The sequence below is a fragment of the Podarcis tiliguerta genome (assembly GCF_965153285.1).
Source record: "Podarcis tiliguerta genome assembly, chromosome: 2".
Classification (NCBI taxonomy): Eukaryota; Metazoa; Chordata; class Lepidosauria; order Squamata; family Lacertidae; genus Podarcis; species Podarcis tiliguerta.
In genome coordinates, this window is record NC_139535.1 from 17,411,423 (window position 1) to 17,425,285 (window position 13,863).

A 13,863-nucleotide genomic window follows, 5' to 3' on the forward strand; every position below is an offset into this window, starting at 1 on the left:
TCCCTATTTTCAGTGGAGAAATGTTAGAGGGTATGACTTTGCCCTGTTTTAAAATTTTCTTATTTCCAAGAATGCTGCACTGTAGACCAGCTACTGTAATTGCAGGCATGCAAATACTCATTTAGCTGATTGCCTGTGGCAGAAGAATCATCTCCAGATGCCCAGACAGGGAACTTAACAAAAGTCTTTCTTAATCTACAAAATGACTGACATTGTTTTTTTAAAAAAATGTCTGTGGGCTTGTAACGTTTTCTGGACTTGCTGGTACAGCCGCTTTGTCTACAGTGAGCAGTATAATCTCTGTGCTGGGCAGGACCATGCCCTCAGCTGACTCCTTTTCTCTGCAAAACGATGGTTCTCAGTGATTGGTCATAAGAGCCCTCTTGGACTTTATCAAATAGATATGTATGGGGCAATTAGTGCCAGTCCAAGCAAGCTAGATTGTGTAGGCCTTTGATTTGACGTGACCATGTTTTCTTGATTCTGACATTGTGTTTATTTCCTTGCAACAGTTCTGTATTTCAAGTAGCCCAAACATTCAGGAATGCATGCCTGTTGCTTTCACTTAGCATAACTGTCTTGCTTCCATTGCCCTTCTCTAATATTGCTAATATGAATGGTGGGGCCTACATGGAGCAAGGGAGCAAGGTAGAGTGGACTTCAGAGTAAAAGTGATGCTGAAGGTAGATGATGAATCGAGACTGAATATACCTCTGGTGTTTCTCTTGTTGAAATACCTGGAAAGCACTGAGAGCGCAGGCCCATTAAATCTCTCCTACCTACTGCAGAATTGCACCTTCCATTCAGAGATCTGTGTTAAACATTGCATGTATCATCTTTTTAATAGTCTGGGTTGGTAGGGGGCAAGCAGTGATGTGGGGTAAAAAATAATGAATAGATGCCAATCGCAAGTGCAGTATTATGCAAGCTTGGCAGTTTTCATAGTTGTAATTGTTGTTTTTCAAGTAATTATCTCTGGCAAGGAGATAGTCAGCATATCATGCACAAGCCTTTGGATTGCTAAAATGGATTAGTGTGTCAACAGTTTTCAGCACCTCTGTTTTTTTGCTTAAATTTGAACAGTATAAGGAAATTGCATGCTATTAACTGTAAGTCTCTCCCAGTAATTCTTCCCCCACCTCCATAATGCAACATTTAAACCACATTAATTTAATAAATGGTGATGGTGATGATGATAAAGGAAGGCTTTGATTTTCATCCCCTCAAATATATCAGGTCAAACTTTTGTGGTGTGTTGGGGAAAAATTAACATGGGGTGGTTTTTTTTAAAAAAAAACCCACAACAACTTTTGTTTACTAAATGCAAGCAAAATGAACGTGATAAATTAGTACATTCTCTAAGGTATCGGAACTTGCCTCCAAGCAATTTATCCTAATTTGCATAGGATTTTAGTGTTTGGAAAACCCACATCACTGAGGGCAAGGAAGGAGGAGAAAAACCGATGGAACATGTTGTGGCCTCCCCTAACACCCTTTTATTTCCCCCCTACTTGTTGTGCAGGTCGATGGTGGTATTGTGACGCCCATCGGAGGGGAAAGCGAGCACGAGAAGACAGGGTGGGGGCCTGCGCCTGTGAAGGATGCTGAAGAAAAGCAACCTGGTTCTCTGGGGCGTGGTGCTTTTTGTGGCCTGGAACGCCCTGATCCTCTTCTTCCTGTGGACTCGGCCTCAGTCCTCCTCTGACCACAGCCGCCTCACCGAAGAGGTCATCCGACTGGCCCAGGACGCAGAGGTGGAGCTGGAGCGCCAGAAGGACCTCCTGCATCAAATCTACCGCTACAGCGCTCTCTGGAACAGGAGGAAGGCTACTGAAGCCAAAAGGCTCCACCTCTCGGTTGCGTCCTCCGCCCCGCCTTCGACAGCTGCCCCCTTGCCCCGCCGCAGCCAAATCTCTCCAGACGCCGTCTTGCCAGTGCTGGTGATTGCCTGCGACCGCAGCACGGTCCGCCGCTGCCTCGACAAGCTGCTGCACTACCGCCCCTCCAAGGAGCGCTTCCCCATCATCGTGAGCCAGGACTGCGGACACGAGGAGACCGCCAGGGTCATCGCCTCCTATGGAGACGCCATCATGCACATCAAGCAGCCCAACCTGAGCGACATCCCTGTGCCCACCGACCACCGCAAGTTCCAAGGCTACTACAAGATCGCCCGGCACTATCGCTGGGCCCTGAGCCAGGTTTTCCGGATCTTCAAGTACCAGGCGGCCATTGTGGTGGAAGACGACCTGGAAGTCGCTCCAGACTTCTTTGAATACTTCCAGGCCGCTTTCCCGCTCCTGCTAGCCGACCCCACCCTTTGGTGTCTCTCCGCCTGGAACGACAACGGCAAGGAGCAGATGGTGGACGCCAACCACCCGGAGCTCCTCTACCGTACGGATTTTTTCCCCGGGCTGGGCTGGCTTCTGCTGTCCGACCTGTGGGACGAGCTGGAGCCCAAGTGGCCCAAGGCCTTCTGGGATGATTGGATGCGACACCCTGAGCAACGGCAGGGCCGTTCGTGCATCAGGCCCGAAGTGTCGCGCACCATGACGTTTGGCCGCAAGGGCGTGAGCCACGGTCAGTTCTTTGACCAGTACCTGAAGTTCATCAAGCTCAACGACCGCTTCGTGCCTTTCACCCAGATGGACCTCTCTTACCTCAAGAAGGATGAGTATGAGCGCTCATTCCTAGCCCAGGTCTACGGGGCCCCTGAGCTACGGGTCGAGGAGCTGCAGGGTAACCAGCGCCGGGAGCTGGGCACTGTCCGAGTGCAGTACACCACTCGCGACTCCTTCAAGGCCTTCGCCAAGGCCTTGGGGGTCATGGACGACCTCAAGTCCGGAGTGCCCCGTGCCGGCTACCAGGGCATCGTCAGTTTCCTCTTCAGAGGCCGCCGCGTTTACTTAGCACCTCCTTCGGACTGGACAGGCTACGATCCTAGCTGGAGTTAGCAGCCGACAACCCTTAAGCATGTTGGACCCTGTTGTCAAAGGGGTGCTTGGAGTTGGGAGTGGGGGGCGGGGACAAAACTCTGTATTTTTCTTTTCCTGTGTGGCATTCGAGTGCATTCCAGGGATGAGGGTGGTTTTGTGCACTTAAAATTATGGGGTAGGAGGGGCGGGGTTGCGGGGGTTATTCCGATGCCCCAAAGAGGGGGTGAGGTGGAGCGTTCCGAGTGCTCTCTCCGTTCTACCCTCCAGTGCCTATTCTCCTTTTTTTTTTTTTTTTTTTTGACGTGGTGGTCTGTTCACTCATTAGATCCTTGGTGGCTTCTCCAAGTCGGTGTGTTTTTGAGGTCAAAGCCCGTGCTAAACCAAAGCAGCAACCCATCGAGGTTTTCCCAGCTTCGTTGAGCTCACGGAGGCCTGCGCAGCTTGCGGCCCAGCAAGCCAGGTGCAGTTCTGCAGGCACCCAACATGGCTTGATAACTTCCCTGTTCCACGTATGCAGGCAAGCAAAAAAATTGCTGACCTCCTGGTAGGTCGCTTTGCCTAGCTGGTGTGCTTCATTCCGCCTGATGGGTCACAGTTTGTGCAGGCCTGAGCAACAGGGAGGAAATGAGGGCCTTTTCTCCCCTTTTGACTCCCTGTTCCTTTCTCATTTGGACATAGTTGAATGCTATCATTGCAAACAGGAAACTCCTTTGGACGTTCAGTGAGTCCCTTAGAAGGACCACTTTTATTGACCATATTGGCCATTTTTACTTGGGTCTCCTGAATAACTCATTCTTGAACTGTGTTCGATGGGAGGTAAGGTGCGTGCACTGATAAAGGTGATGTGAGGGTTGCTCAGGTGAGGCGAGTGTCTAAATCTCCAGTTGTTTTTACCTGGGTAACGAGGAAACGGTGGCATGGGGGGAGATGTGGTTGTTGCCAAAGGAGCTTCTTGTCAGCTGGTCTTTACTGTAAGCTACGGCGACTGAAATCTGGACGGGCTGGACCATTTCAGATGGCAGGTCGGGGGTTAAATTTGAAAACTCACCCACATGAAATTCCCCTTATATGTGCAAGGCTAGCATGTCCAGGAGAAGGTCTTGGGCTAGCTTTTTCCGTGACGTGTGTGAAGGAGCATTTGAACCCCCACTTAGTCAGAAATGGTACCGTCTTGAGCACCTATTTGCTCTCAGTTATGTTTTGTAGCCACCATTATATAATAGCTACATGACACTTCAAGGGAGGTTGGTTTAATTCTGGCGTGATGCCGCGTTCTCTTCCCAGGTTGAGTGAGGAAACATGTCCCCAATGGCTGCCTTAATCCGCCTTGGGTTTGGGGGGGGAAGGGCGGTCCCTAAATTCAGCCCCACCACAGAGGTGACTTATCCCTCAGTAGCATTTCTTGCAACTGGTTGTCACATTAGCACTGATCCACCACCAGGTCTGTGGGAGCAACGGGGCAGAGGTAGAATCCCTAGAACGCACCATGGGAGGAACCCAGCCTTATTCAGCGGTGCAGAAGCTTCTTTCCCCATTCTTGCCTCTAGAAGGCGCTGCTGAGCTGCTCCAGAGCCACTAGATAAAGTAAGCATGGAGAAGGAGCTTCGGACCTCATATGGCCAAAATTCAGACCACACCAAAGGGTAGTATTTTGTTTGTTTCTTTGGATGCTGTATTACTTTTTGTCTTTTTTTATATATATAAAAAAAACCTATTCAAATACTCCATGGTGAATGAAGAAAGAAATACGGGGTTGTATTCAACATAGCACTAAGGAGATCGTTCTGCCAGTGCAACTATTTCTTCTGGTCCAACAGAACGATCTCCCCTGTCCTCCTCCATCCTTGTGTGCTGTTGTGGGTTCTCCTAACCCTCTGGAGCAGATGTGGAAAGGGCGTGGGGAGGAGAGGGGAGAAAGTCCTATTGCGCTAGCTGGGATCCTTCTGTTGGCTTTCACTGGTTCCACAATTTAGTTGAATACGGCCCCTTGTCTCTGTTTTGGAATTCCACTTCAGTAAGGAATTTCTCCCCTGCGGCCAAGTTCAGCAAAATGGGCGTGAGAGGCCTTCCTTCCGCATCTCTTGTTTTCCTAGCTGGTGCAGATGGAAGAACAGGAGATGATGCCTCGGGGGAACCGCATTTGAATGATCTTGTTGCATCTATTTAATTATGTTTTGTTAGTACTTCCTAAAGCAGTATTGCTACTGGGATCGTGAGAGAAAGACGTCTCTTCCGTTGAAAACCCTGATCATGAGATTATTATTTTCTTTTTCAAAGGGTGATCCATCTTGGGTTTCTCTCAGAGGAGGAACCTCTGTGAGGGGATACATATTGGTGAGGTTTTGGGGAAAATATTCCACTCGAAAGGGTGTTCACTTATGAATGGGAGATTCTCCACTGAAGGCAAAGGCCTTCTCTTCTCCCCTTGAATGGGTACCTGTGGAAACTCACTGACAGACCATAGGAGGGTGTAAGAGAGCAGGCGGTGATGGTGAATTGCAGTAGGTCCTGCGCCCTTCTTTGAAATTTGCTTGAATTGGGGGTGGCAGGGAGACATCAAGATGAAAATGAGGAGTAGCTCGAGGACTCTCTTTAGTTTGGGGTTCACATTCCTAGACTCAAACTGATCTCCAGTGCAGGCAAGGAAGCACCTTGAAAGATGACCTCTTTGGCCAGTGAAAGGCAGTTAGTGAGGTTGGGCTTGGGGGAAGGAGGAGCACGTTCTGTCCCTATGCTTCCCCTTTCTGTCTTTAGGGGCACAAGCAAAGGCCCCTGAATTAGAATGGGAAGGAGAGAACTGGTGAAGCCGTCTCCATCCTCCCCCTTTTACCGCAATCGCTCACCTTGCCTGTGTGTCTACCCTTCTTCCTCCTGTCCAGGCAGGAGTTGGTATTATCACCCACCTGTAGAATTCTGAAGATTCAGCCAGTGGATGAGACAGTGTTTTTAGGGAACTGACTCTACCTTTAACACCAACGCAAGGGCCTGACATTGAGGACTTTCTCTGTCCTTCCCACCCAACCCTTTGTTTTGGATGGCACAGTTCTGTCCCTCCAAGCCATCTATGGCCTGAACTCTTTCTTGTGGCATGTGGTCTGTGTTTTGTGTGAACGTCCTAGCTCACAGTGCTACTACCTCCCTTTCCATTCCCAGAGAGTGCTTCAGGTGAAGGGACTTGAGATCAGCTGAGATGGCATTGGCCCCGGAAGAACGTTTTGGGTCAGTCGGGGAGAATCCGCCAGCATCTTCCGTTCCCTCCTTCTCTCCCAAGCTCCCCTTCCGCTTCTGGAACGGTCCGTTTTGAAATTCCAGCTGAAAGTAAAAGCTTGTGAAATTTTGGGGTGGTTGAACTCTTTAAGGTGTTTGCTAGAGAGACGCTGTTTTTAATGTCCAAATTTCAATTGGTGAAATGTTTGAAGATGCAAAAACTTATTTTCCACAGCAAAATAAAAGCCGGTCCTTTTCAAACAGCTCCTGTCTTTTGTGTCTTTGATCTTGCAGAATCGGTCGGTGTCAATTCTTCAGCGTTTCATGAGAGTCTGTAACAAAGGTCTGGCGGGGAGCGGGCAGGGAATGAGCGTTGCCTTATTGGTTCAGACCAAAGATTCATCTAGCTCATTGTTCTGTCCCAAAGTGGCTGGCTAGTTGCTCCTGGACAGTTCAGAAGCGGGATGCAATAGTGATTTATTACACCTGCCCTCTTGTTCATTGGCAGCGTAATGGGTCCAGAGGCAGCATACATCTTAACTTGACAGCTCCATTATACTTTGAATATGGAGCTTACATACCTAGTTAACATAGCTAACAAGAGCCATTGGCTAACCTATTCTCCATCCTCCTGTTGAATAAACACGCCTCAGGTGGAAGAGGCATCTGTATAATTGGCACTGACGTTTGAAATGTGATGTAACATGAATAAAACCTGCAGCTTTCTCACTCATGTGGCTACATGTTGAGGTTAGCTATGTGGGTAGCTCCTTTCTCATATACTTTTTTCACTGGAAATCTATTTAAGAAAAGACAAACGTGCACAAGGGGACAATGAAACAAAAGAAGAATTGCTATCGACAGTCACAGTAAATATAGATCTATTTGTATTTACACTTAGTGTATTGACATATGCTCTCCAAATCATAGAACTGTAGAGTTGGAATGTCTGAATAGGTATTCAAACAAAGTTAGTGTTTACAGAATATAAGTTTGAGTGTAACAAGGGTATTAAGGTAACCCTTCTAAATCTCTTAGCACCTGTAAAGGCTTGTAATTTCCATATTGTGTCATGCCGATTGCTCCCATATTACAAGAATATAATGTAAAAGTATATGAACATTTGGAAAAAGTCAAGGATTTCACTGATAATAAGAGGTAGTATGGACAGCAACTTCAGACCAAAATGGAAATATTGCTGGACAAGCCCAGATATCTGGGCAAGTTCATGATGAACTCTTAAGAGGCCTTGGCAGAGCAGACCAGTTGAGGCATCACAGGAATGGGAATAAGTGCTTGAATAACTTCATGGGTATATTTTATATATACCTCTTCTCTTCCAAAAAGCAATACAAAACCTTCCATTCTTTGCAATCAGGAGTTTATGCAAAATATGCCAATACGTGCAAGTCAGTCGTTTAATCCAGTTGTCAAAACTAAAACAACAAGAAGATTCCCTTCATTTGAAAGTGTATGTTTAAGCAGAAACTTTGGTGCTTAGACCTGTGCAAACATCTGGATTTGTTAGGCAGTGTGACCTGCATTTTTAGTCTCATGAAATCAGTTTCTCAAAGCCTCCCAGATTCTGTGTACAAGTAGGCTTTCTCCCACCCATTCAAAAGCTGACAGGGTTACCATTTGTAATTAAGGAACTGATTTCCGCCCTGGATCACAGATCTCTTTGTTGTTCCAAGGTGTTCCTTTATTTCAAATGGGAATTACTGTGTTTTCATAGGCAGTACCAGCAGTAGAGTCGTGAAACCTGGGGCAGCATCTGACTTGGCCAGCTTTTCTTCATGTGTTTCTCTAGAATCCCTGCAGTATCCTAAGAAGATGTGGCAGCTGCCCAAGAAATACCTGCAGGATACGACAAATGGGTTTTTGGAAAGGGGAGGGGAGAGGAAAACAAGCTTAGGCCTGAAGGTGAGCCCTGCTGCTGTTATAAAAGAGAACCAACTGTGATTTAAGGGAAAGGGTTCCTTGTTCTGTATCAGGAAGGAACAGCAAAGGGGATCAAGAACATTTCAAGTTAAAGCCGTTATTCTCTCGCACGCACAACCCACAACAAAATGCAAAAAGAACAGATGCAGGTTGTGAATGCTTTGCCAACAACAGCAAAACTTCCTGGAATGGCTCCTGCGGGATCTTCCAGCAAATTGTTTTGTTTCCTTTCTCTGTGCATTTCAGTTCAGGAGAGAGGGCTGCTCTTTTTTCCCTTTTCCCCCCACCATCCTTTCCCAGTTGCGACTCCTGCCTGCTTGAAAGCAGGCCTGTCCAACCAGAATCTCTAAAAGACAAAAACAACAACAAGTGAGATGTTGCCATTGCTGGTGCTTGACAGACTGTTTTATTTACTTACTCTATTTCATAAAAAGTTATGCACTGCTTGACTGTTTAAAAAGCCCTTGTAGCTGTTTGCAAAAAGGTAAAACCATAAAAATCCAGAAAATTTTCCACCTATGCTGTGAAGCATTACGAAAGTTAAAATATTAAAACGTATCAAAATTGCCACCACTTTCTAAGCATCTGCATAGACTTGTCTCACCAGGAATGTTTTGAATCGGGTGCCAAAAGTATAGTGAAGGTGCCTGCTTGATCTCTATAGGCAGGGAGTTCCAATGTTTAGGTGCTGTCACACACTAGCCCTGGGATCTCCAGTCTGGCTGCCCGAAAATCTCGCTGGTGGGAATAAAATAGAATAGAAATTGAAATAGAAGTGGGCCCGCAGAGGAAAGTATCAAGATTCCAAGCGTCAGAGTTGGAACCGCTGGCAGAATCGCAGCCGCATATCGTGATGCAGCTTCGCCGCTGACCTACCGCCACCGTGTGGCAGAACCGGGGTAGGGCAGCTATTTTGCTTGGAAAGCTGAGCTGCAAATATGCATAAGCACACACGCACGCACTAAGGCAGGTTCACACGTTACGCGCGCCTACCGATATGCACACGCGCGCCCATTTGTACACGTTCCTGTGCCTCTCTCTGCGCCTGTCCTTCGCGCCCTGCAGCCGCGTCGCCCAGTCCGATTAGCAGGATTGCCACCCTGCGCGCATTAATCTGAGAGTAATCCCTTCTGAACACTCAGGAGATTCCGAGTCTGCATGGATAGCATCGACCAGCTGCACGACGACGAGCGTGGTTTAATTCCCATCTGTCTGCAAAAAGCAATATATATATATATATATATATATGTGTGTGTGTGTGTGTGTGTGTGTGTGTGTATGTTTGCAAAAAGATAAAACCATAAAAATCCAGAAAATTTTCCACCTATGCTTTAAAGCATTACAAAAGTTAAAATATTAAAACATATTAAAATTGCCACCATTTTCTAAGCATAATATATATTATTGCCTCCCCCTCCATGCTAAATTGGTCAATTTTACAGAACGTGGCTGGAATGCGTTGCTTTAGCGTTGGCAACGTGCCTTCAACGTCATCTTTTCTGTTGAGTCAACAAATGTGGAATTTGGAAGGCGGAAAAGCAAAGAAACGAAACTGATCGCGGAGGCGCTTATTTGCTGTGACTAAAAGCAGTGAGTGCGCTCCTTCGATAGCTCAGCTGGTAGAGCGGAGGACTGTAGAGTGTGAAAAGCCGTCATCCTTAGGTCGCTGGTTCGATTCCGGCTCGAAGGACATTGTGTTTTTTTCCCAAATGCCCCACCAAATTTCAGATGCATTCTCAATTTAATTCACAGGTGATCAGAGTGCACTGAGGGCATCAAAAGTCTTCCCCCCACCCCAAAAAAAGGCCCCGCCACTGGAATGTATTTTCTTATAAAGGTATTATGACCAGAGAACCTGGTATCCAGAAATACCTTTAACTGTTAGGCTCCGCTAGGTCAGATCTCACATGTTTCTCTGGCAATGATAGACAGATAGATAAACAGGTAGATAGATAAGGAAAGTTTAAATCTGTTTCTCTGCTTTCTGATCGTGGGTTTGGGTTGCACGTGTGAGCTTTGCAACGAGGAGAGATGCTCGTTGAACTAATGGGTGTTACTCGAGAGTAGGCATGCACAAGATCGCTCTGTTTGTCTCCCTTCTTTCTTTCTTTTTAGTACTGTAACTCCAAAAGCCACGATCGGGCAATAATACCGTTATTGGAACCAAAAGGTCACAAAAGCATGGCAAGTTTTCCTAGTCTGCAGAACGTTTCATCTGGCAGGGCGCCCACGCAAAGGATCGGGCAAGAAGTGTAACCAAAACAATGGTGGAGATGGTCTGTTATTAGGCTGCACCTGGAGTTTCCTTACGTAAAAACAGGACAGGAGTAGGAATAGAACTTCTGGGGAAATTCTTAAGTACAGAACTGAAACTAAGGTCTGCGATTGGCTCGTTGAAATTGTAAGGAGGCCACGCTATTGGGTGCAAACTCCTACGGAAGCAGCGAACGCTATTGGTCGGTCTGTTGACTTGGGACACCCCATTGGCTACTACTTTTTTAAGTTATACATCCCACTTCTGCTTATAGTTTTTTTGACTCTCTGCTCATCTGCTTTGAGCACATGGACCCGAAAATGCCATATTTTTCTTGCTAGCGCACATTGGAGAAGCCACAGCGATCTCACTGAATAACTAGGCACAGAATTCGAGGAAAAGTGTTGATCACCGTGGACTAGAATCTTGTCCCGAAGTGATTAGGAAAAATACAACCTTATATACCGCGGACCTTGGTCCGCCCAGCTCAGCGTTGTCCACACTGTCTGGCAACAGCTGTCTCTCTCAGCCCTCACTGGAAATGCCGACCTTCGGGCTTTTCAGCAAAACATATTGTCCTTCGAGCCGGAATCGAACCAGCGACCTAAGGATGACTTTTTCTTAAGTATTCTACAGTCCTCCGCTCTACCAGCTGAGCTATCGAAGGAGCGTGATTCAGGTGTCAAAGGAATGTTCTTTAAACCAGCCTGCTCAAGAGTGTTCTGCCTTGTGCATTTGTCGAAATGTAAAACTGAACAGGTCCTTTTAAAATCCTGCTAATTTAAGCACGTCGGCAGTGCAGATGATCAAGAATCAAAGCGTAGTCGCACACAGGCAAATCAGCCCACGTTAGGGTAGTCATCATGTTAAATAAATCTTACTTGGTTGATCAAATGAATTTTAATGGATCGATTAAGTCTGCATGGATTTGCACCCTAATGCAGAAACAGGATTTTTATTTTTAAAGTACTTTTTAAATGATCGTGTGTACAGATTGGAAGAGGAATTCCACACAAAGTGGGGGGTTTGGCAGAAGGATGATGTGAGGGGAATCATAGAACCCCAAGAGTCATTTGTTTCAACCTCTTGCAATGCAGGAATCTCAGTACAAAAATGGCATGAATATCTCTCCATCCATCACAACTTGCATGAAGTTTAAAACTCAGCCTTTCCCACCTCAAATTTACGTCCCTTTGCGTCTGCTGCCACCTGGTGGCTCTTGAGGAAATTTCATTAAAGATCACTTTGTTATGCAGACCGCTGCCAAATTCAGGCGGAGTCCAGTGCAAGATTTGTTATTGTTTAGTCGTTTAGTTGTGTCCGACTCTTCATGACCCCATGGACCAGAGCACGCCAGCCACTCCTGTCTTCCACTGCCTCCCGCAGTTTGGTCAAACTCATGCTGGTAGCGTCGAGAACACTGTCCAACCATCTCGTCCTCTGTCGTCCCCTTCTCCTTGTGCCCTCCATCTTTGCCAACATCAGGGTCTTCTCCAGGGAATCTTCTCTTCTCATGAAGTGGCCAAAGTACTGGAGCCTAAGCTTCAGGATCTGTCCTTCCAATGAGCACTCAGGGCTGATTTCCTTAAGAATGGATAGGTTTGATCTTCTGGCAGTCCATAAAAGGTAAAGGGACCCCTGACCATTAGGTCCAGTCGTGGCCGACTCTGGGGTTGCGGCGCTCATCTTGCTTTATTGGCCAAGGGAGCCGGCGTCATGTGGCCAGCATGACTAAACCGCTTCTGGCGAACCAGAGCAGCGCACAGAAACACCATTTGCCTTCCCGCCAGAGTGGTACCTATTTATCTTACTTGCACTTTGACATGCTTTCGAACTGCTAGGTTGGCAGGAGCAGCGACCAAGCAATGGGAGCTCACCCTGACGCGGGGATTCAAACCGCCGATCTTCTGATTGGCAAGTCCTAGGCTCTGTGGTTTAACCCACAGCGCCACCCGCGTCCCTCTAGCTCTCCTTACAGAACTTTAAATTCCTTGGCCTGGGAAGAGATAGTATTAAAATTATGTCTAGCACAGGAGATGTGGTCTTTCATAACAGTGCTGTCACAGGCATGGCAGCCTCGCTTTCTTAAGGACAGTTTCTTTTTAAGTGGCCGCAAGTTACCACCTTATCTCACTAACCTTTCTCTTATGCATTCAAAAGCTGTCTCATTAACTGTTGCTTTTTCTGCATCTGCAGCACTGAAGTTACCTTCCTGGGCTGCAAGCCTGGGCAGTGTATATGGAGGTCCTGGGATGCCCAGATAACAAGACCCCACTCTTGGTCTTGCTGAAAGGAAAGAAATATGCTTGGCTGCAGGTGTTGCCAGAAGGAGGCGTACAAGGCAATATCTGATCCTTTTAGGGACTCCACTCCTGATTTGTGTAGGGTTTACTCCTTAGCCGTTTCTTCTCCCAAAGATGTCCTACAAGCCAGCAGGTATGAATTTTTCCTCGGGGTTCACAAATGAGTATATCCACAAGGCAGTGGAGGTTTGTTGTTGTTGTTGTTTAGTCATTTAGTCGTGTCCGACTCTTTGTGACCCCATGGACCAGAGCATGCCAGGCACTCCTGTCTTCCACTGCCTCCCACAGTTTGGTCAAACTCATGCTGGTAGCTTCGAGAACACTGTCTAGCCATCTCGTCCTCTGTCGTCCCCTTCTCCTTGTGCCCTCCATCTTTCCCAACATCAGGGTCTTTTCCAGGGAGTCTTCTCTTCTCATGAGGTGGCCAAAGTATTGGAGCCTCAGCTTCAGGATCTGTCCTTCCAGTTAGGATCAGAGTTTTCCATCCCCTAGATCACCGCATGGTCTGAGGAACGGTGCACCTGCCCACGGCTGAAAAAGGTTGCTGCCCCCTGTCCTAGATGGGCTACGTTCACAGGCTGACGGGCCCATCTGTTCTACAGCTCATGCAGAAGCCGCCTTCTTGACCATTGGACCCACTATTCGCTCAATCTGTCGTCTTTGCATTCAGAAGTTCCTAAATCATGGAGGGTTTGAGACCCATCGGCTACCCTCACCTGGTTTAGCCAGCAAGTCAAAGCCATTCCCAGAGTGTGACTACTGTTGCACACTGACTGATGTACATAATTTCAGCAAGCGAAGCTGCACCCCACCCCAGCACACAAATGAAGTGCAGGTGAAAGCTTCACCTGACAGGTATCTGTCTGGTTAGGTGTAGGATGGAAGGGAGCAGGCAGAGGAAGAGTCCTCAGCAATCCTAATAGTGCCGTTTGAATGCATGCTTATACAGAAGCCCAACTGCATTCAGTGGGGCTTACTCCCAGGTAAATGTGCAAAGGGCGGCAGCAACTCTGCAAGTGTTTACTCAGAGGTAAACCCTACCAAGTGCCTTTGTAAGCATCTTTGGAATTGCAGCCTGCAGCTGCCATCTTATACAGACATCCCAGAGACTAAATCACATTGAATTCAACGGGGCTGACTTCCGAGTAGTCATGCATAGGCTTGCACGACAAATCTATTTCAAAATGTTTGTTCATTCTTTTATTTTATATACAGTGGTACCTCG

At 47.1% G+C, this 13,863-nt stretch overlaps 1 protein-coding gene across 10 annotated transcripts in view; it reads left to right on the forward strand.

The window, feature by feature from the left end:
• The window catches only part of MGAT1 (alpha-1,3-mannosyl-glycoprotein 2-beta-N-acetylglucosaminyltransferase), a 44,931-nt gene extending 38,528 nt beyond the window's left edge, over nt 1-6,403 (forward strand). For all 10 annotated transcript variants that reach the window (XM_083426236.1, XM_083426238.1, XM_083426240.1 and 7 more), the window contains one exon: nt 1,523-6,403. In XM_083426236.1, the coding sequence (XP_083282362.1) occupies nt 1,602-2,951 (1,350 nt within the window). In that variant the 5' untranslated portion in view covers nt 1,523-1,601 and the 3' untranslated portion in view covers nt 2,952-6,403. The remainder of the gene's footprint in view (nt 1-1,522) is intronic.
• Nucleotides 6,404-13,863: the final 7,460 nt, after the last annotated feature.